The sequence below is a fragment of the Carassius auratus genome, chromosome 15 (genome assembly GCF_003368295.1).
Source record: "Carassius auratus strain Wakin chromosome 15, ASM336829v1, whole genome shotgun sequence".
Classification (NCBI taxonomy): Eukaryota; Metazoa; Chordata; class Actinopteri; order Cypriniformes; family Cyprinidae; genus Carassius; species Carassius auratus.
Genome location: NC_039257.1, coordinates 22,758,822 through 22,780,963, shown reverse-complemented (window position 1 = coordinate 22,780,963; position 22,142 = coordinate 22,758,822). Strand labels below are relative to the sequence as shown.

The window sequence follows — 22,142 nt, the reverse complement described above, 5'->3', positions numbered from 1 at the left end:
AAATCGAGGGAACTAAATAGTAATAGAATGCAAATTGTAGTACATCAAGGGAACAAATTAGTAAACTGTGTGCACAATTTATTTATTTTTTCTTGCATGGAATGTGTGGCGCCCCGTTCTTTTTTTTTTTTACGGGAGCTAAATTTTTAACGTGAAACTTTACGCATTGCTTTCAAAATTCTGGGCTCCTCTGCTTACAATCTCTGTACTTCCTTTCAGAAAGGCAAATAAAATCCACATAACTTTAAGCTGAATCTAATATTTTAGTTATATCAACATTAGCTATTGTAAAATTTTTTAAGCAGCATGTAAATGGTCATTTAAATGTATGTTTTTAAAAGAAAGAAAAGTGTTGGTATCGGTGATACTGGCCCTGTGTGGTATCACATACAAAAATCTTAAGTATAGTCAACCCCTATCCACTGAAATCCACTGAATGGCAGTTAAGTCATAGGTAGGTCACATGGTAACAACCTGAGGAATGTAGTAAATCCAGTTTACAATCATAGAACACAGTCGTTTAAAAAAGTACCAACTCTGAGAGTATCAGAAGCAGCCTTGGAAAAAGCTTTTAATTACGTCCAGCAGGCTCTCTTATTTGTCCTGATTGCACGAATGGTCTCAGGTATTTTTACTGACACCAACTGGTGAAGATTCGAGGCTGCCACTTCAGAGAGGTAATACATAAATCTCTTGGTTTGCAACAAAATCAGCATACTCTGGTTTTCATTTTCATTCCTTTGTGTGGAAAACATTTTCAATTAGCAAAGAAATGTGGGTTCAAATTTTGGATGGAGTTAAGGTGGTGGGTGCTTGTTTTGTTAGTGTATGGTTTACTGCTGCCTGTGCAACAAATTGCTCCAACGGGGACAATAAAGTTGACCTTGACCTTGAGGTCGAGACTCCTTAAAATCACCATTTTAGGGGGATACATTAATCCTAGGTTCGTTTTAAGATCAGAAAGTAGTCACACTTTACTCCAGCCGGGTGTAATGCAGTTGAAAGGATGTTGTTTCATGATACTCCACTAGATGTCAGTAAACCTGCAAAATCATATGTACACCAGCATTTATAACCTTATGTAGTTTCTTATTTCGCAAGGGAGTAGTCTCAGGTTGCAAGCAGGATGTGACAGGAACTCTGCGGGTTCTTACCCTTTTATTGAACATTATTCAGTGAAAGGTTCTTTGTTAGGCAGAGATATTGACACTAGATAATTATTCAGGATGACCCACAGCTTCAGCAAGGTATTTGCATGGTGAGAGAGTGTTGCACAGGCATCACCTTAACCGATGACCATAAAAAGCGAATCATTGATTAACTTTTAGCAGGATAACCTAAACCACAGTTTTCTCAAAAAGCAATACCCTCCAACATGTGTTTTTTTTTTTTTTTTTTACTTTTAAAGTAGGCTACAACACACACAGTCTGAATTTTGTTTAATGTCATGGAAAACAAAAAGGGAGCCAAACAATTTTGACTTGCAAATTACAAAAACAAAAATAGAAACTAAAAATATTATTTCAATCCACAGTGTAGTGCCACAACTGTTTGTGTATTATATAACATTAGTGTCTATTATGTGTCGCCACAGAATCACCCAACCCCCCCCCCCCATCCCCCCCCCGACCACCTGTGTTTGCATTTTTGTCACATACATTGACACACACACACACACACACACATAGAAAGAGAGAGAGAGAGAAAGAGATACATACAAAACCCAATTTCCTCTTTACATGTTACAGAAGGAACTTATTAAGGAAGTGAATGAAAAAGACCAACTCTAGATCAAAGCTCAGTGGACAGCTTGGCTACAAGTGAGGATTTCAAGTAAGTTAAACATGATCAGCTAATAAGCTTTTAGCCTTTTTTATTGTTGTTAATTGCAATTAAGATTCTACTATAAACATGGTTGGGTCATTTTGAGAATAATAATATATAATTTGTTAATTGCATCTTGTTTATATCATGCATTCATTTGTATTTAAATCAGGACATTTTTGGACTTAATAAAGTTTTAATGTAATATGTATAATTACCAAGAAATGGTCCTTGCTTTAGAGAGCACTTTGTGGTTTCTTTGTTCTAAATGGCCAAGGAACTGAGAAAAAGATTGTTTTTTTCTCTCTTTCTGATATGTACTTGTTTACACATTTATTGCTAATGAACAACCTTTTTTGAATGCTTAGCATTATATACAGTATATAAAAATGTTAGCGTCAGTATTGACACAGTCACAGTGTGTTAGTGTAATCTCAGAACCACTTGTGCTCCAGGAAAGAGCACCTTAATGTGGCCTCTGTGAACAGACCTGACCTTTATTAAAGAGAGGCTTTTTATCAGTCATTGAACTTGATAAATCTCACATTATGCAGCTCTCAGCACTGCAAGAGAACGACAGAGATCTGCTATTGCAAAAATGTTGTGATATAATGATATAACCTTGCGGTGCTGATTCGTCATTTTAGGTCTTCATCTCACATTTTGATCTTTTGATCTATTAAATTTTTTGGCTTCTTCACTCAAAATATTTGAAGTGTTTTGCTGATTATGCTGCCATGGACAGGCAAATGGGGTCAGGTTAGGCCTAACCATCCCTGACTGAAATGGGAATATCGTTCTTGTGGTTTGTTGCCCAAAATGAGGATGTGCTCTGTGACATTCTGTTGCTTTATGTGAGAATTGTACACGTGAATATACAGTAACGGAAATCACAGCATATTAAAAGTAGGATGATTCTGTCAGATAATGAAACAGTATTAAGGTACATATTTCTGTATCAAAATGCAAACATGTGAGCAAAGAAAGTAGAAGAGAAGAAAACAGATGTGAAGAGCTATTTTTACATTTGAGGACCTCTGTTTTTGAATTGTCCAATTTTAGCAGTCTGCACTAAGTTTGACTTGCTTACACAGGATGCATCTAGCGCACGTGCTATTTTTAAAATAGTTGGCTTCACATGTCAACTGTCAGCTTTCTTTAGCTGTTCTGTTGCACTGTGTATCAAGATAGATGAAGTCCAGTACACCTCATGAATCTGGTATTCAGTTGATTTCTGCTACGTTCTGTTCAGCCCTGAAGAACACATCCTGTGCTTTTTAGTTTTAAGCATATGCTTCCCTTTTGATAATTGCTTTTGAGAACCATTCTAACATTCTAGGAATTGCTTCCTTTTTTTAACCATAATAGAACATTGTCAGAACGTTGCAAGGAGATTTTTGCCCAATGATCTAACAAGAAGCTAAACAGAATGGGTGCATTTGAAATCACATACTTGTGAAAAGAATAGTATGTCAAATTAATTCACAGTATTCATAAAACAGTAGGTGAAAAGTGCATGGATCTCCTACTATTTGTCTGTTCTGCGTCAAAACATCGTAAACCGAAGTTGATCGTAGCTTCACTGATGACAATGCTTCTATGATCAACCTAGTCTTACGATTTTACACTTTTAGGAAACGCAGCCCTGAAGTGTAGATTCAATGGACACTTTACAATCCCACGAGGCCATGGGAGAGGATTGATAGGCGTGAATGACAGTGAAGTGATACAAATAACAAAAACAACATAAATAATTTAGTGCGCCAGGCTCCAATTCATGTGCATACTTATTTAAAAGAGTATGTGATTTCAGATGCAGACACTGTTCTTAAAGGGTTAATGCTAGTTTTAATGAGAACGTATACAGAACATTGCCTATATTAATTTACATTTACATTTATTCATTTAGCAGACGCTTTTATCGAAAACGACTTATAATATACAATATATACAATATTAATATTACAATATAATATTATAATAATATTATTACAATTATATTTAACCATAAACTTCAAAATATAGCACCCAAGTGTGATTAATGGTTTAATTTGTTTAATGCTTTAGAATCGTTAGTCGTCTCTTACATCTATAGACATAATCTAACACATAGCCTAAAATATTCTACATTCCATGAATATATAAAACTTTTTGAGCTTTGAGGATCAAGAAAATCCCATATAGAACACATGGTGACTTTAACTACCCTGTCTCTTGTGTATTAATAGATGGAGTCAGCAGTTTCACAGATTCTTCACACTGCAGCCCCACTAACCAGCTCCACCACTGCCCTGGATGACATCACAGAAACAAACACCACTGCAGAAACTAATGCTTCCTGTGGATTTTCAAAGATCCCCTCTCACCCTGCTTTCATATTTGCATACTCACTAGTGTTTCTTGTCAGTCTGGTACTTAACTGCATCACAATGCGGGTTTACTTCTGTTCCAGTCAGCGTGTTCAGTCCAGTGTCACAGTTTACATGAAGAACCTGGCGGCAGCCGACTTCTTCCTTTGTCTTTGTTTACCTTTGCGCATTGCTAACTATGCAGACAGTTCAGATTTAATGCGCAATATTTACTGCAGCTTTGGAGCATCAGCATTCTATCTAAACATGTACGCAAGCATTCTCTTTATGGACTTTATTGCTGCAAACAGGTATGCAACTCATGCAAGCACCTACTTTACAAGAGATGTGTGTGCTTTTGATTTATTTATCTTTTTGTGGTTGTTATTGCAAAAAAAAAACTATAAAAATTATTAAAATTAAATTTAAATTTTTTATTTTACTCTTATCTCAGGTACCTGAAGATTGTCCGGCCATTGGAGACACATGCTCTGCAGACGGTTCGTACCGCTCGGCATATTTCCATTGGAACGTGGCTCTCCCTGTTAGCCATGTCGTCTGTCTACTTGATCCTCTTCCTCCTGACCTCTTGGGGTCACGTTCACAAGCCTGAGAAGAGTGGCTGCGAGGCCTTACACAGTCCCCAGCTCAGTCTGGTCTACAAAATCACTCACAGTGTGTCAATGGTGCTCTTCACGTTTGTGCTGGTGTCTCTGATTGCTTTGTACTGGGGCACTTTGCAAAAGATCAAACAGGCTCAGTTGTCCACACAGAACGCATCCAGAAGCCAGAAATTCAGGAAATCGAAGCGTAACATGTTGGTGCTCGTGATGGTCTTTTGTGTATGCTTTGTGCCCTACCATTTGGTTAGACTGCCTTATGCATTCATCAAACCTCAGACGAAACTCTGCACGGCACAGGCGTTCTACGTACTGAAGGAGCTGACCGTCCTGCTATCGGTGCTCAATGCTTGTCTGGATCCTCTTATATACTTTATCTTCTGCAAGGCCTTCAGAGCCCAGCTGGGCCTCAGGAGGATGTCAGATTCAATGAGAGACAGCGACGATAAAAGCCAACAAAGACGAATGAGCAACATGTTGAGCTACATTGAAACCAAGATTTCCACATTACGACGTGAAAGTGTCATTTAACACAAGGATGACACTGTCCTACTAACAATGCAGAAAAAGCCTTATTAAATCTAATGCAGTGCAATACATACATTTATTGGGTTCCTTTCTTTTCTACGTGCAACATTTTATTTTCACTTTCAGTTGATTACAGCGTGAAGATGATATTGAGAATTTGTTGTAAGAAATTCATTCAGACTGATATTTTATCTTGAGCTGACTGTGACCACTTCTACGATGTGTGTGTGTGTGTGTGTGTGTTAACTTTCTGCGTATAGGCAAATGCAGAATCAATCTGTAATCTGTTTCTCTGTATATACGGTTTAAAAGTTTAAAGTCAGTAAGATTTTTTTTTTTTAAAGAAATGTATACTTTTTTTCACCAAAGATGCATTCATTTGTTCTAAAGAGTAAAGACATTTATAATGTTACAGAATATTATGTTTCAAATAAATGCTGTTCATTAGCACTTTGTATTCATTAAGGAATCATGAAAATAATGTGTACCGTGATTTCCACATGGTTTCAAAGCAGATAATGGTTAAAAAAAAGTTTCCTGAGCAGCAAATCAGTATATCAGAATGATTTCTGAAGGATCATGTGACACTGAAGACTTGAGTAATCATGCTGAACATTCAGCTTTGCATAACAGGAACAAATGACATAAAATGTATATTTGTATGAATGTACAGTATAATTTATATTCTTACTGTTTACTGATCAAATGATTGCTCGCTCTCTCTCTCTCTCTCTCTCTCTCTCTCTATATATATATATATATATATGTGTGTGTGTGTGTGTGTGTGTGTGTATATACATACACACACACACACACACACACACACCACACATATATATATATGTAGTGATATGAAAGAATAATTTTTTTGGACAAGTTTTTAGCTTGCTATGGGGAAAAATACAGCATTTTTTTAATGGTCTTTTAGCTTAAAATATGTTTATTATTGTTTACATGAATGCTTTATTAATATTTTTATTTAAAAAAGGAATTGTGAATTCATTTTGTAATCAATGAAGCAAACATGGGAAAAAAACACCTTGAAATTACTTCTCTGTTTGTTATTTAAATGGTTTGTTCTTTTAAATGTAAGTATTGAATTTTAAGATATTTAATCTTACATGATTTGGTATAACTTATGGTAGCATTATGTTGAAAACATACTGTATCTCCAGGGCAAAATATTTGCTCAGGTAATACTGTGCCAAACTGAAGCTGCAAAACATTTTCCCTGTTTTCCCGATTCCCTGTTTGGTTGGGTATGCATTGTTTTGTTTCGGATTTGTAATAATTTGACTGGGTTACAGAAACTCAATTCGATTGTGTGCCTGAAAGCACAGACGCTGTTAGATGACACTAACAGTGCAACATGTTTAACACAATGTGTGGAAAGGCAAAACCAACCTGCTGCCTTTCAGACCAGGAACTTGCAGTGCAGAGAGCACATGCAAACTATAGCCATAGACTAGTGGTTTGTGGTTGTCTACAGACACAGAATCTGGAAAGTTTATGTTTCCGCTGCGTCATTTCACTTCATTGTAGGTGTGGTAAATGCTTTCTTCCATTGGCTGATATAATTGAGACCAAACCCCAAGTAAAACGGAAACTGGATTTGTAACGAAGCTGAGCCAGTGAAGAAACAAGTATCTCAGTAGCTGTATAGATCATTCAACACGAACAATATACAGCTAGAGAGCGGGATCGTTTGTCTCCAGCATCTGATCTGATGTCTGCTGCAGAAGCCAGTCTGGTTATATGGTAAGTTATTCAAATCTAATTCTGGTACGAGGCACCATGTGTATGTTTCATGTGAGTTTATGCATCTGATAAATAGTCTTTTTGATGTGCTCTGTGTGTATTTACTTCCTGGAGATACAGATGTGGGAACAATGTGCATGATGTTCGTGAGCAATGAAGGATTATTGAGGATTATTAAAAAAGAAGATTAAAGAAATAGATCGTTCCGCCTGTATTTTATTGTCCATTAATGTAAATGAGTTTCCTTTTTCAGCACGTTAGCCGACCACAACCTGACTCACTTCCCTAAAGCACATATTCAGTGTTATCCACACCACCATTTGTACACAGTAAGATCCTGAGCATTGAATTAACACTGCTCGGAGCATATATGGTCCCACTCTAAAAGAGTGTTAAAGTAACACTGAATCAGTATTATATTCATGAGATAAGTATGGGATTAAGCAAGTGCTGATTGAGTAATCGTGATGAACACCTGATGATAACAAGCAGAATCACTGAAGAAAAGATAAACACAAGAACCACGACTGACTTCTGCCGCAGCTTTAGATAAAATCAGCAGAAATAAAAGACAATAAATCTCTCAAGATCTCAGCAGAAGATCAAGCAGCATCACCATCTTAATTCATTAATAACCAGTTTCATTACTATAGCTGTGTTCATGGAATGCATTGCTACATTAATAAATTATCCAGCTGCATTATCTTAGTATTTTCCTTTATTCTTTTTGTTTGATGTACGAATATCACTCTATCAATATTATCAGAATATTTTGTGACCATTACTGAGAATCACATGCTGATTCTTCATGTCTATGTGTGCCAGAGTTGAAGCCTTTATATAATCCTAAAAGTGGTTTGTATTGTAATTTTTTCACAACATCATAGAGCTACGAATATATTTAACTTATGTATAATATTTATTTTTTGTCAAAATACAAATAGAAACTCAGGTGTGTGAAATGGTTATACAGTAAGTTATTAAATAAGCATCCTTGCAATCGTGTATAAGTAATTTATAAACACTATTGTAACAACCAAAGATAACCTTTTTTTGAAACATTATGTCAAGGGTCAAGAAGCACTTAAAGCAAACATTATTCGCCAAAACGGTAAGTTGAAAAAAATAAAAATCTAAACCTTAATTCTCAAGAAATAAATCCAGAATAAAAGTCTAATTTGTTAGTAATACATGGAGCTGATGATGTTGTTTGTGGAGTTGTTTAATTATCTTCTGCTGAAATCTTGAGAGATTTCATGTATTTTATTTCAGTTGATTTCATCTAAGGCTGTGTCTGAAGTCAGTTGTAGTTCTTGTGTAGTTCTTTTCTTCAGTGATTCTGTTTGTTAGCAGCTGTTCATCACTAATGGTCAATAAGCACCTTTAACACTGCTGCAGTGTTACTGTAACACTCTTTTAGAGTGGGACCATATATGCTCCGAACAGTTTAACACTCAATAATTTACTGTGTAGAATATGGTACACTGTAAAAAAAAAAAAAAAAAAAAAAAAAAAAACTTGACTGTCAGCTACATCTGCCAAATAAAACCTTTGAAATTATAAAAACATATTTATTTATTTAAATATAGTGCAAAGGACTTTAAATTAAATTTTCCTTTTTTTTTCTTTTTCTTTTTTTTTTTTTTTGCAGGAAAACAATGTTATTTTAAAGATATTTCCTTAATTGTACCATTGGAAGAAAAAAAAAGGTAAAATGACAAATGGCTACTAACACACGCACACACACACACACACACACACACACACACACACACACACACACACACATATATATATATATATTCTAAATATATATATATATATATATATATATATATATATATATATATATATATATATATATATATATATATATATATATATATATATATTAAAAAAAAAAACATTTAAACAAACAAAAAAAAATGTTGTTTTACATGTATTTCCTGATTTATTAATAACAGACATTTTCATTGTAAAACATGAATCTCTACCAGTCAACCAGAAACAGCATGCATGAAACTATACTATATGTTACAGCTTCAGTAACTGCACAGTTACTGCTGTTGAATAAAACAACATGCAGCATAACATCAATCACTCCTGTTCTTCTGCTAGACTGAAGTGCAGGCTCTTCTCTTTACAACAGAAACCTCACAAACTCACAGAAACACTTTCAATCCCAACAGAGAACTAATATCTGCATCTTCACTTATTACAAACCAGTTTGCCCTTATTTTTATTATATAAAAAGAATTAACAGGTTTAGATGTAGATGTTTTGCTAAAAATATAGTTTGATGTCACCATCATGGTGGTCAGTGTTTGCTTTTGTTGGGTTCATGACCCTTAAATTAGGTTCAGACTTTGGTTTTGTTAATTGTGTCATTGTGATATATATATATATATATATATATATATATATATATATATATATATATATATATATATATATATATATATATATATATATATATATATATAGAATGAAACTCTGCAGAAAACCTAAAATATAAACAAAAAAATTATACTGATTTAAAATATTAGAACATCATTTTGTCATAATACTGATACAATAACATTACATGATTATAGTAAATAATGTGAAACTAACTAAATCATGATAAGATTAGATAAGACTTTTAGCAGTAAATTATGTCACTATTATAACCACATTGTCATCGCCATTTGAGTAACATTATTTACTCACAGATTTTCTTACTTTTACCATAACAAAGATACAGCAGAAACACACTGCTAATGCAAACGGAGAAAACCAGATGAAATCAAGGGTCAGGAGCCAAACTAAAGGAAACAATGACCACCATAACAGTGATAACTTTATGCTTAGACTTCATGCTTTTCAATAAAAACAGCACCATCTAAACCTCTGTTAATTCTCAATGAGAACTTTTGTAGGAAATAAATAAAGTAAACTGGATTGCAAGTGAAAATGATGAGATCTAGTGAGATCTGTTAGGGTTTATTGTTCTGTTGATGCCATTCTTCTTGCTTTTTCGATTTTTTTTTTCTTTTTTTTTTTTGCACTTCATTTGCTTAAATTTGACACTTTGTTTTACTTTTGTTTTTATCGTTTTAACCTGTTAGCATTCCAAAACCATGCATAAACTCCAAATCAAGAACAGCATGCAGTTAACTGATTAAATATGCCTCTTTTTTTGGCATTTAGGCACATTTCAAGGAATGGCTTTGTCATTTGACCATTTTTTTTTTTAAGTTGATGGCTTTTGGTCATAAAAATAATAGTTTTATTTTATTTTGATTTTTTTTTTTTATTATTATTAATTTCAGTTAAACTTTATGGGTTTTTTTGGCAGCCGCTTCTGCCAGTCATTTGATCTTTTTTTATGATTTTGTTTAGGCATGGCAGTTCTAGTTCCCAGCATGCTTTGCACAGGAAAAATTTATGTTGAAATTAAGGAATTTATTTGTTTTCATTGTGAAAGTGAAAGACCTGTTAGTGTTTATTGCTGTTATGCTTGACACAGTTTCTATAATGTTGACATAGTTACCATTGTATTTTTGTGGTTACTTTTAATTTTGGCTACCAGCCATTTAACTTTTTCTTTTTTACTGTTTAATTACAGGTTATTTCTGTAATAATAATAATAATAAAATACATTTGTATGTAATTTAAGAAAAAAAGTAGAAACTAAAAAATACAGTACTATTTCATATAAAAATGTGAATTACTGTAATGTATTGTTAATGTCATAATATTTAAAATAACAGCCAATTGTTAATTTACAGTTAATGTTGGTAATTTTACAGAGTTTAACAATTGAAAATAAAAAATAAAAAACCCATAAAAAAATCACTTATTTTCCATAAAATTTTGATATTTCTGTTTGTTTGTTTATTTGTTTGTTTGAAGTGTATTGGTAACACTTTACAATAAGGTCTTATTAGTTAATGCATTTACTAACATCAGTTAATAATTTGTAATACATAGTTAGACCACCAGTATTTATTCATTAAACATTAGTTATTCATTATACTTCAGTTAATGAAGATACACCTATTCATTGTCAGTTCAAAGCATTAACAGATATAACTTTTGCTTTTAATAATGTATTTGTAAATAATAATAACAATAATAACAGATATAACTTTTAATTTTAATAAGGCATTTGTAAATATAATAATATCAATAATGCATTTAATTAAGATTAAGGTTTAAAAAGCTATGTTTTAGGATTTTAAGTTCTATGTCATTTGTAATGACTAATTTATTACTATGTAAATACTAATGTAGTTAACAAATGTTAATAATTATACCCTTATTTTAAAGTGTTACTAGCTTATCTATCCTGCTATCTAGAGAAAATATCTGAGATAATGTGATTGAATTGATGTTTTGATAGCAGTTGCTTGATGCACATTGTTGTCATCACATCTAAACCAGCTTCAGCATGTGCATACATTCATATAAACAGATCATATATTATTGTGAAATGTCACTAAAACAGGAAAAGGAGATAAAATCACTTAATATTTTTTTCATTTCTGTTTCTTTCCAGGATTGCTTAAAAACATTTTCTATTTGATGCTGATACGTGACATCCTTATGTGAGCAAACAGGAAAATGCATTCGCGTGCTTAAACAGGGGATTTACCACTTCCTCTACTGATACCTTTTACTTTCTGCTGAAGTGAAAGACGGAATTGTGTTCAGATCAGCTTCGCTTATTCTCGGTGGTCTGACAAGACTTAAAAGGTATAGTCACGGGAAGAAAAGGAGAAGTAAAACATACTTATTCGATAACATTGATTTTGTTTATTTATTAGAGGTTACACAGTCCATATCCAAAAATGGAGAGTTCGAACACCAGTATCTGTGTGATCAACGACAACATGGTGCCCTTCGCCACAATCTACATCCTCATCTTCCTGATTGGAATGGCTGCGAGCCTGGTGGCGCTGTGGGCCTTCATAACCAGCCGAAGTGCTAAAAAGTGCATTAATGTTTACCTCATCAATCTTCTGACGTCCGACTTCCTCCTCATGTTGGCATTACCTGTCAAGATTGCCAAAGACCTGGGCAATGATTCTCTGAGTTTGACAATCTTTCTCTGCCGAGTGAGTGCGCCGCTCATCTACATCAACATGTACGCGTCTATCATCTTTCTAGCTTTTGTCAGCGTGCAGCGCTATCTCCAGATCACCCACAGCTCCAAACTGCTACGATTGCAGGAAGTGGGCTTTGCGGTGCTGATGTCTTCGGTGGTCTGGTTCCTCGTGCTCTTCATCAACGTGCCCAACATGGCCATCCCTATCAAAGAAAACGTTGAAGACAAAGTTGGCCTAACGTGTTCAGACTTAAAAGGTGATTTGGGCAAGCACTGGCATGCATTGTCTGTGTTTCTGGGCATGGCCATCTTCTTCAACTCCTCGGTAGCGGTGCTGGTGTCCAATGGCCTGGTCTTGAAGCGGCTCTGGGGTCGGCGTGAATCTGAACCTGAGGAACAGGCTAGTGCCCAACATGCCTTCATTAACATCGCATTGGTGACTTTGGCATACGTGGTGTGCTTTGTGCCGTACCATGTTGTGCGTATGCCGTACACGTTTACGCAAATAAAGGTCATCATAACCGAATGCACATTAAGGAAGAATCTGTTCCTGGCTAAAGAGTCGACCCTGCTTCTCGCCATCCTGCACCTGTGCTTCGATCCAGTGCTGTACTTTGTCATCTGCCGTGCATTCAGGCTTCAGATCACGAAGGCCTTCTCAAAGAGAGGAAGCGTTCCGACCACAGACACAGAGTGAAAATTCAACCGGAGGAGAGTTATGGACCAAGTAGTGCAAAATCATTTACTGAATGCCAATGTCATGTAAAGAAATACTTCAGAGTAGTAATGTAGGAAAAGCCAGAAGACTGAAGCCTGTGTAAAAAGAATCCACAAAGACCAATGCCCCCAAAAAAACTAAACAAAGGTCAGTCAAAAAAAACTGTGGCAGTACTTGTTGTAGATTTTTGGGGCAGAATACAATATGTACTGTATATATGTAAACATGACTATATCTAAAGAAGACGTAGTGTACAATCATGCTCAGAGGTGTTAACTGTACAAAAAATACCAAGAGCCAGGAGTCAGACTCCCATCATCCAAAGGACAACCGCAAATCAAACGTGAAACTGAATATGTTTTCGTTTTAGTTATTTTTCATTCAGTGAGGAATTGTTTGTGTAAGTTGTGTTCCATATCCCAAATTCATATTCAAAATCAATAATTATAACTTTTTCACAATTCACAAATATATGTATATTTCTTGCATTCCCACTTGCTCAAATAGTGAAAGAAAAACTCCACGATAGCTTTTTTTCAAGGAAAAGAAAAATAGAGAGAGACTGATAACGACTGCTTTTTGAACTTTAGAAATTCTGCTCCATTATCAGTTAAATGAATAAGTAAAAAAAACAAACAAAAAAAACATGTGAATGTATTCCTATTACTCTGTATAAAGCTGTGGACGAGTGCTTAGTAAAATGAACTGCTGGCTGGCTCTGTGGGTGCCATCATCTGGTGAGGAGTGCCCTCTTACAGTCCATTATGGGTAATCTCTAGGCACTGAGCATCAGATGAACACTTGTTTTTGCAGTGCATTGTGGGATTTTATATTATGGTTTCAGACACCTCTATAAATGGTTGTCACAATATATAGTGTCCTATTTAAGGGTATGGTTATGTGTTTTTTTTTTTTTTTCAATAAATCATTGTTACCACATGTAATAATGTCTTATTCTTTTCCTGAGTCTCTCTTATCTCTGTGATTAATGACCTTTCGCATTGAAGAAGGTTATTTGCACTGATGCTCTGAGGCTGAGCCAAAACGGGCATGACTTTTATTTACTTGGGCTATTATTTCATATTAATATATTTAACTATTACACCACACATAATAAACTGTAACCCTATTAAATGCAGCCAAATATGTTGATATAATAACCGATCACATTAATGTCTGATCACTGGAGCAGAGACAGGACCAGTGAACGCTTGGTGTAACTCTATCCAGAGAAGACATTGGGATCCAGCTTTACTCGGCAAATATGTGCTATACAGAATCAGGAATCGTTTCATAGCATTCGGGTTTTTAGACTTTAAGAGGAAATCGACAACATCACAATGTCGTTTTCCATGTTGGGTTAGTTGATTACTGAGGGTGCGCTCTGTCAAACATGATGTCTAGCTGTCAAAAGAAAATGATCTTCTCTGTCGCTGGCGTGCTCAGCTTTGCTTGTGTTCTGGTCGTGGCGGCCGCGATGGGGACGCAGTTTTGGGTTCAAGCGGCGGTTCTGTGCAGGACGGGGGCGCAGATCGTCAACTCGTCCGGAGCAGAGCTGGAGAAGTTCATCGGACGGACGAACTACAGACTTTTCCACAGCCAGGGCATGAAACAGTGTGGTCTGGGAGAAAGAGCTTTTCATTTCTCTTGTGAGTACTTAATTATAGCTACCCGTTTAATTGCAGTTTTTGTTTTTCCCATGTATGAAACTATCCAAAATGGTGAGTTAACCCTTTGAAATAATCAGAAACTTTTTTTCTTCCTTTCTATTTGGAAAAGTGTGTGTGAAAAAAAAAAAGTGTTTTATAGTTGTGACCGGTGTGATAATGTGTGTACTGAATTAAGATAGTCCTGCAGTGATAAAAATGATTCAATATCTTAGCTATTTTAAACAGTTTAATCACATTATGCATAAAACCCCTTATATAACACTGATAGCAATACTGAGATGAAGACAGCAGCAAATACAAACATACAAAATAAATCGTTACTTTTTAGTAAAATATATCAGAAAATATTTATATTAGTGCTACAAGTATTACCATATCAATATTGTACATTATTATTATTATTATTATTTTATTATTATTATTATTATTATTATTATTATTATTTTATCAGGAGTGCAAAGACATACAACATAGGGTGAACACAAAACACAAAAACAACATTGTACATTATTTGTTACATTTGAACTTTACATTTAGTACAATATTTTGTCATTGCTTTTTTTAACACCTGAAATTGGATTTATATTGTATACCTAAATTCACTGTGACCATATGGTGACCATTAACATGACCACACTGAAAACTGAATATATGTAAATTAATCTATTAATACTAGACACCTTAAAGATAGTGTGTACCAAAAATCCGTCATATCTTTGTTAACATACTGTATTACTAAACTTTCGTTTTGGAGCTTTGATGCAGCCATCATCTTCTCCAGGGGCAAACGGGAAATAAACTCCTCTGGTCATGTGACAATTTGCACTAACCATGTGAAGCTGCAGGTGGACAAATGACACCCTTAAAAAATATATTTATTTATTTATTTATTATTTGTTTTTAACACTTTAGGGGTAAAGGAGGTGTCCATTATAGGGAAAAAATACCGCATCCTTAAATGTACCATTTCTATACTTTTTATTTTTATTTTTCCAGTCAGTGAAAAATAAAAAATAAATAAACAGGTTTGTTATAACCTCAGGGTGAATAAAAAAAATGATGACAGAATCTTCATTTTTGGATGAACTGCGCCTTTAAGAAAATAACAGTACAAGTGTTTGAAAGCACACCAGGAATATAAATAGCTGTATTATTTAGACCACACACAAATATAAGGAAAAGGTCATACTGTAGTACATGTGCATTTACAGCGCCTCTAAAAGTCTCTGGACACTGGAGCACTTAAATAGTAGATCTAACATTGTTGCATGACAATCAATAACAATCATAACAATTAACACATTTATTTTATTAAAACAATAGATAAGCTGTACAAAATGAAGAAAGTATTGTGATCTTTGTGGAACCTGTCAGTTAATGCACTGAGCACATGTGTGAACTTGAAGGGAAGTGACAAAGTTCACTGTAAAAATTTCTCAGAAAAGTAAAGTTAGTGATAGTTCCTTTGTAGGTGCAACATGTGCTTTGAGATTTCGTATCTAATGTAGTGACTATTTTTATATTGATACTAAATGTTATTATATGCCATAGTGCATGAGTCATATGGACTACTTTTATGATATTTTTTGTACTGCTATTTTGCATCTTTTACGAAGCCTTAAAAGCTTTTGTCCATGCTTGGAGAAGACCAACCATTATGTTAGTCATGTTAGTTATGTTTTCTCCTTTGTCTTCTGTGAATAAACAAAGATGCAGGTTTGGCACGACATGGTGAGAAAATTATGACAGAATTTTCAATTTAGTTTTGAGGCCACTGATGTGTAACAAACCTAGTTCAAAATGACCTTCACAAACACGTCTTATCTTTTTTCTACCTTTTTCATGCACAGTAAGTAAACCTCCTTCTGACTATAGATTTACCAGATCTAAAAGGGTCCTAGGGCTGTTTCAAGAGACACCTGATTCATTGCTCAGTTGATCAGATCTGAGTTTTTCAGTCTGGGAGGAACTCGTCTCATCGATGGGGTTTTGAATGGGGCTCACATTGATCTTATATGAAAGCTTCATAAACAATGATTCATTCTTTCCTAATGAGATCTGGAAAAGCCCCAGATATTTAGCAGAACAAAAGAATATTGTCATCGTAAATGTTTTTACTCAAAGGGAGATGCATGCAAATGGTGGACAGATATAATCAGAGATTACTTTTAATGATTAAAATAAACTTTCATACATACTGTCCTGAAATCTTATCCTCAGAATTATTCGGAGATAAGGGCCAAAGTCAAAATGAAACATACAGTAGTCACTCACAATAGCTTGTAGACATTTATGACTCATTAAAAACTGATTAAAAACACAGATCCTACGTTAGGACTCAGACGATGGAGATCATGTTAGAAATCTCTGTATTCTGTGTAGTTTTCCCCGACCTGAAGGACGTGGGCCCAGCCAGTCTCCATGTGAGCGTGATCTTCTTCTGCGCAGTGCTCATCGTCTTGTGATCCTCAGTGTCCTGTGCTTTCTTCTTTTACAATGCTTTCGGAAGCCCATATGAGACACTGCATGGAGCCCAGAGCCTTTACCTCTGGAACACGATCAGATGTAAGACTTTGCTCACACACACACACACACACACACACACACACACACACACACACACACACACACACACACACACACACACACACACACACACACACACACACACACACACACACACACGCACACACACACACACACACACAGACACGTTTGGACACGGTCGCACCTGCTGTACCTAGAATACCATGAACAATAAACATAACAAAAAAAAAAAAAATTCCACTCAGAAATTTGTAGTACATTTTAGATATAATAATAGAAGTAACATTATATTGTGTCTTTGTACTATTTACTACTTTGAAAATATTTTTTATATTGTGTTCTTTATTACTACTATGTTTAAACTCATCAAATTATCATCAAACCAATCAAAACTAAACGATTCTCAATAAGTACATTATTTAAATCAACTCCATGAAGTTCACTTTAGGATACTTTGTTAACAACATTAAAAAATTACCACATGTACATGCCAGATTTCCTTTACTACACTGTAAAAAATTATTATTATTATTATTATTATTATTATTATTATTATTATTTCTTTTTTTTCTTTTTTTTTTTAAAGATGAATGTAAATTTAAAAAGAACAGAATTTATTCAAAACACTTATCTGGTAAAATTTCCTTATAAAAAAAGTTAAATAAAATGAAACATTTTAAAATCTTACTTAATAAATACAAGATTCTGGGGGTTATTACAAGACAATACTGTTTCAGTCTCTCTACTTCAGTGTAATGTTTACTTCAGTATGATAATTGCTGTTTCTCTGTATTTACTAGCAATTTCTGAGTGAAAATGTATTTAAAGGAAAAAAAATATATATTTTCAGTGTATCCAGTCCAAATCATTCAATCAAGGCAGCCTGTTCTGTTTAGACAGGCTCTATTCTGAAGCACGGTAAAAGCAAGCTTTCTGCAATTGTTAATATCTTTCTGTTAGGAGTGAGAAAGAGATCTCAGCTATACTGAGAAGAGAGAATTGGAGGATAAATAAGTAAAGTGATGGGAATGGATGTGCTTGGTGGACCTGGCCAGATTTGCTCTGCATGTCTAGTGTCAGGAGCCTTCGTTGTGTGTGTCTTCAGTCCAGTCCACAGCTGAACACCACTGAGTCAGATATAAAGCAGAATAACAATAATTAATAACAACAGCCAACTACCTGTGTTTGTAAAATAGTGTAATTTTTTTTAAATATATACATAACAACAACTACCTTTATTTATTTTTATTTTTAAGCAAAAGCATATCTGGGGAACCCTGTGGTTTTTCTAGTGTCCTTTCATTTTTATACTGATAAATACAGGGCAGTAAAAATTAAGTATTTACATTTTGAATATTGGTACATTTGCCCTTAAAATACCTAACTGTAACCAGTACCTGTTTTTAATATATTTTATATATTTATATATATTTTAAATATATTTTTAATATGATTTATTCATGTGATAAATGCTGAATGTTCAGCATCTTTACAATATGCCAGTTAGCTGCTCAAGAAACATTTCTGATTATTAGTATTATCATGTTGTTAAAAAACAGCTGTGCTTTATTTTCTTCTTCTTGGAAACAATGATAGCTATCCAGATCTAAATATATATATATATATATATATATATATATATATATATATATATATATATATATATATATATATATATATATATATATATATATATATATACAGTATTGTTCAAAATAATAGCAGTACAATGTGACTAACCAGAATAATCAAGGTTTTTAGTATATTTTTTATTGCTACGTGGCAAACAAGTTACCAGTAGGTTCAGTAGATTGTCAGAAAACAAACAAGACCCAGCATTCATGATATGCACGCTCTTAAGGCTGTGCAATTGAGCAATTAGTTGAAAGGGGTGTGTTCAAAAAAATAGCAGTGTCTACCTTTGACTGTACAAACTCAAAACTATTTTGTACAAACATTTTTTTTTTCTGGGATTTAGCAATCCTGTGAATCACTAAACTAATATTTAGTTGTATGACCACAGTTTTTTAAAACTGCTTGACATCTGTGTGGCATGGAGTCAACCAACTTGTGGCACCTCTCAGCTGTTATTCCACTCCATGATTCTTTAACAACATTCCACAATTCATTCACATTTCTTGGTTTTGCTTCAGAAACAGCATTTTTGATATCACCCCACAAGTTCTCAATTGGATTAAGGTCTGGAGATTGGGCTGGCCACTCCATAACATTAATTTTGTTGGTTTGGAACCAAGACTTTGCCCGTTTACTAGTGTGTTTTGGGTCATTGTCTTGTTGAAACAACCATTTCAAGGGCATGTCCTCTTCAGCATAGGGCAACATGACCTCTTCAAGTATTTTAACATATGCAAACTGATCCATGATCCCTGGTATGCGATAAATAGGCCCAACACCATAGTAGGAGAAACATGCCCATATCATGATGCTTGCACCTCCATGCTTCACTGTCTTCACTGTGTACTGTGGCTTGAATTCAGAGTTTGGGGGTTGTCTCACAAACTGCCTGTGGCCCTTGGACCCAAAAAGAACAATTTTACTCTCATCAGTCCACAAAATGTTCCTCCATTTCTCTTTAGGCCAGTTGATGTGTTCTTTGGCAAATTGTAACCTCTTCTGCACATGCCTTTTTTTTAACAGAGGGACTTTGCGGGGGATTCTTGAAAATAGATTAGCTTCACACAGACGTCTTCTAACTGTCACAGTACTTACAGGTAACTCCAGACTGTCTTTGATCATCCTGGAGGTGATCATTGGCTGAGCCTTTGCCATTCTGGTTATTCTTCTATCCATTTTGATGGTTGTCTTCCGTTTTCTTCCACGTCTCTCTGGTTTTGCTCTCCATTTTAAGGCATTGGAGATCATTTTAGCTGAACAGCCTATCATTTTTTGCACCTCTTTATAGGTTTTCCCCTCTCTAATCAACTTTTTAATCAAAGTACGCTGTTCTTCTGAACAATGTCTTGAACGACCCATTTTCCTCAGCTTTCAAATGCATGTTCAACAAGTGTTGGCTTCATCCTTAAATAGGGGCCACCTGATTCACACCTGTTTCTTCACAAAATTGATGACCTCAGTGATTGAATGCCACACTGCTATTTTTTTGAACACACCCCTTTCAACTAATTCAACTAATTGCCCAATTGCACAGCCTTAAGAGCGTGCATATCATGAATGCTGGGTCTCATTTGTTTTCTGAGAATCTACTGAACCTACTGGTAACTTGTTTGCCACGTAGCAATAAAAAAATATACGAAAAACCTTGATTATTCTGGTTAGTCACATTGTACTGCTATTATTTTGAACAATACTGTATATATATATTAAAAATGTATTTCAGAATTTACTCACCTTGTGTTACCAAACCTGCTTGTTCACGCTCATGGAGCACAAAAGGAGATGTTTGGTAAAATATCTCTGCTTCTCTTTTGCATAAAGTGAAAGTGGATTTCTTTTTCAAAACTCCAAAAGGGCAATGATATACTATTAAGGTGTATCAAAAATGACAAGTCTCTTTCAGTCCAAGCAGCTTTTTGTTGGTCCGCTTGAAACTGTTGTGAAACCTGCATGGGGAAATCCTTCAGCTTCACACAGATAGTTTCTGATTGCATGGATTCCTCTCGAAATAGATGTATTTCACTCACAAACAATCACTAAACAGCGGTGCATGTGACTAGTACACCTTAAACGCAGCCAGCGAGTCTTATGAAGTCACACTTAAGCTTTCGTGAGAAACAGTTTGTCATTTTCAGAATGAAAACCTCTCAGTCCACGACAGCTCTCAAATCTTGAGTTAGAGTTTATTCAAGTCTCTGAGAATGCTTCTGTCCCACGAATGATTATGATGAACACAATATGACAGCTACACCAAAGGGCAAGACTTTCAGTGAGTAATGACTTCTGTGCTATTGCTCACTGCCTTTCTTATGGGACTTTTTTGCCCTTTTGGAAACTGCATAAAAAAGGCAGACAGACTTTTATTTAGAGCTGTATTTGAAAGCCCTAAAAAGCTAAATGGATTTAAAGTGTCACTTATACTTCCCTAGATAAAATGCACTTTTAAATGGCAAGATAAAGGAAGCTGGTAAGGGATGTGGTAAAAACCTAAGTGTCAAGATCTCAGACAATGGTCGCTCTGAGGCTTTTCTTATTTCATGGGAGTTGACAGTTCAATATGAGTCATTAACTCAAACCTTAATTATGTGAGAAAGTCAGGGCCCAGTGTTGTTTTGGAGACAATTGACTCACTGCATGGTCAAAAACATGAGAATAATGACAGGATCTCCTTCACAACAGTTTTTGTTTAGTATGCATTACATGTATGCTTTTATCTATCATTCTATTTCCTGTCAGGTTTCTGCGCCTGCATGGTCCTCATCCTGTTCTCCTCGGAGGTGAAGCTGCACCACCTGACCGAGATCATCTTCAACTTCAACGAGGCCAGCTTCGTCTACAAGACGCGAAACGAGAGATACGACAGATGCTTCTGGCTCGTCTTCTTCACATTCCTCCTACACGGCCTCAACATCTTGCTCATCCGCCTGCCAGGGATCCAGTTCCCCTTTCAGGAGGCCAAAGAGTCCGATGCGATCACAGGAGCGGCGGATCTCATGTACTGACCAGTCCTTTTGTTCCACTTCCTCCCCTGCACACGTCATCCTCCTGCAGCGACCGGCACTTCTCAAGAGGAGTCTTCCCAATACCAAACAACAGCTGAACACATCTGAGCCACTGACAGCATGTGTGGAGATGAACTTGGAGATGCTTGCGTGTCTTATCTCACAGCATGGAGGGATTCATTCTGTCAGTCACTCAGACAATTAATGATCATACCCTAAAGTAAATAAACTCTAGCTATAGACATATAAATAATAATAATAAATGACAAAAACACAAATTTACTAAAAAAATCTAAAATATTAACAAAAACTATAAAAGTATATTATTGATAGTAAAATAAGACTGATTCTGAGATGCGGTCTAGCATCATTTGTTGACGGATGCCACGTGGTTTGATACTTT

The 22,142-nt window shown here is 35.1% G+C and overlaps 2 protein-coding genes and 1 pseudogene across 5 annotated transcripts; all 3 read left to right on the top strand.

Annotated features, from left to right (window-relative positions):
- Positions 1-513: 513 nt before the first annotated feature.
- On the top strand, positions 514-6,229 carry LOC113115392 (P2Y purinoceptor 14-like). Of its 2 annotated transcripts, XM_026282925.1 has the most exons (4): positions 514-677; positions 1,749-1,833; positions 4,053-4,483; positions 4,627-6,229. In XM_026282925.1, the coding sequence occupies exons 3-4, from the start codon at positions 4,053-4,055 to the stop codon at positions 5,321-5,323; spliced, it is 1,128 nt and encodes a 375-aa protein (XP_026138710.1). In that variant the 5' UTR covers positions 514-677; positions 1,749-1,833; the 3' UTR covers positions 5,324-6,229. The 2 variants fall into 2 exon arrangements, with proteins under 2 accessions (XP_026138710.1, XP_026138711.1); XM_026282926.1 differs by lacking the exon at positions 1,749-1,833.
- A 296-nt stretch (positions 6,230-6,525) lies between these two features.
- LOC113115391 (probable G-protein coupled receptor 171) lies at positions 6,526-13,825 on the top strand. Of its 3 annotated transcripts, none has more exons than XM_026282924.1 (3): positions 6,526-7,078; positions 11,619-11,815; positions 11,887-13,825. In XM_026282924.1, the coding sequence occupies exon 3, from the start codon at positions 11,911-11,913 to the stop codon at positions 12,862-12,864; it is 954 nt and encodes a 317-aa protein (XP_026138709.1). In that variant the 5' UTR covers positions 6,526-7,078; positions 11,619-11,815; positions 11,887-11,910; the 3' UTR covers positions 12,865-13,825. The 3 variants fall into 3 exon arrangements, with proteins under 3 accessions (XP_026138709.1, XP_026138708.1, XP_026138707.1); XM_026282923.1 differs by adding an exon at positions 8,730-8,787 and having other exon boundaries at positions 11,619-13,825; XM_026282922.1 differs by having other exon boundaries at positions 11,619-13,825.
- A 456-nt stretch (positions 13,826-14,281) lies between these two features.
- LOC113115588 (clarin-1-like) lies at positions 14,282-21,944 on the top strand (annotated as a pseudogene).
- Positions 21,945-22,142: the final 198 nt, after the last annotated feature.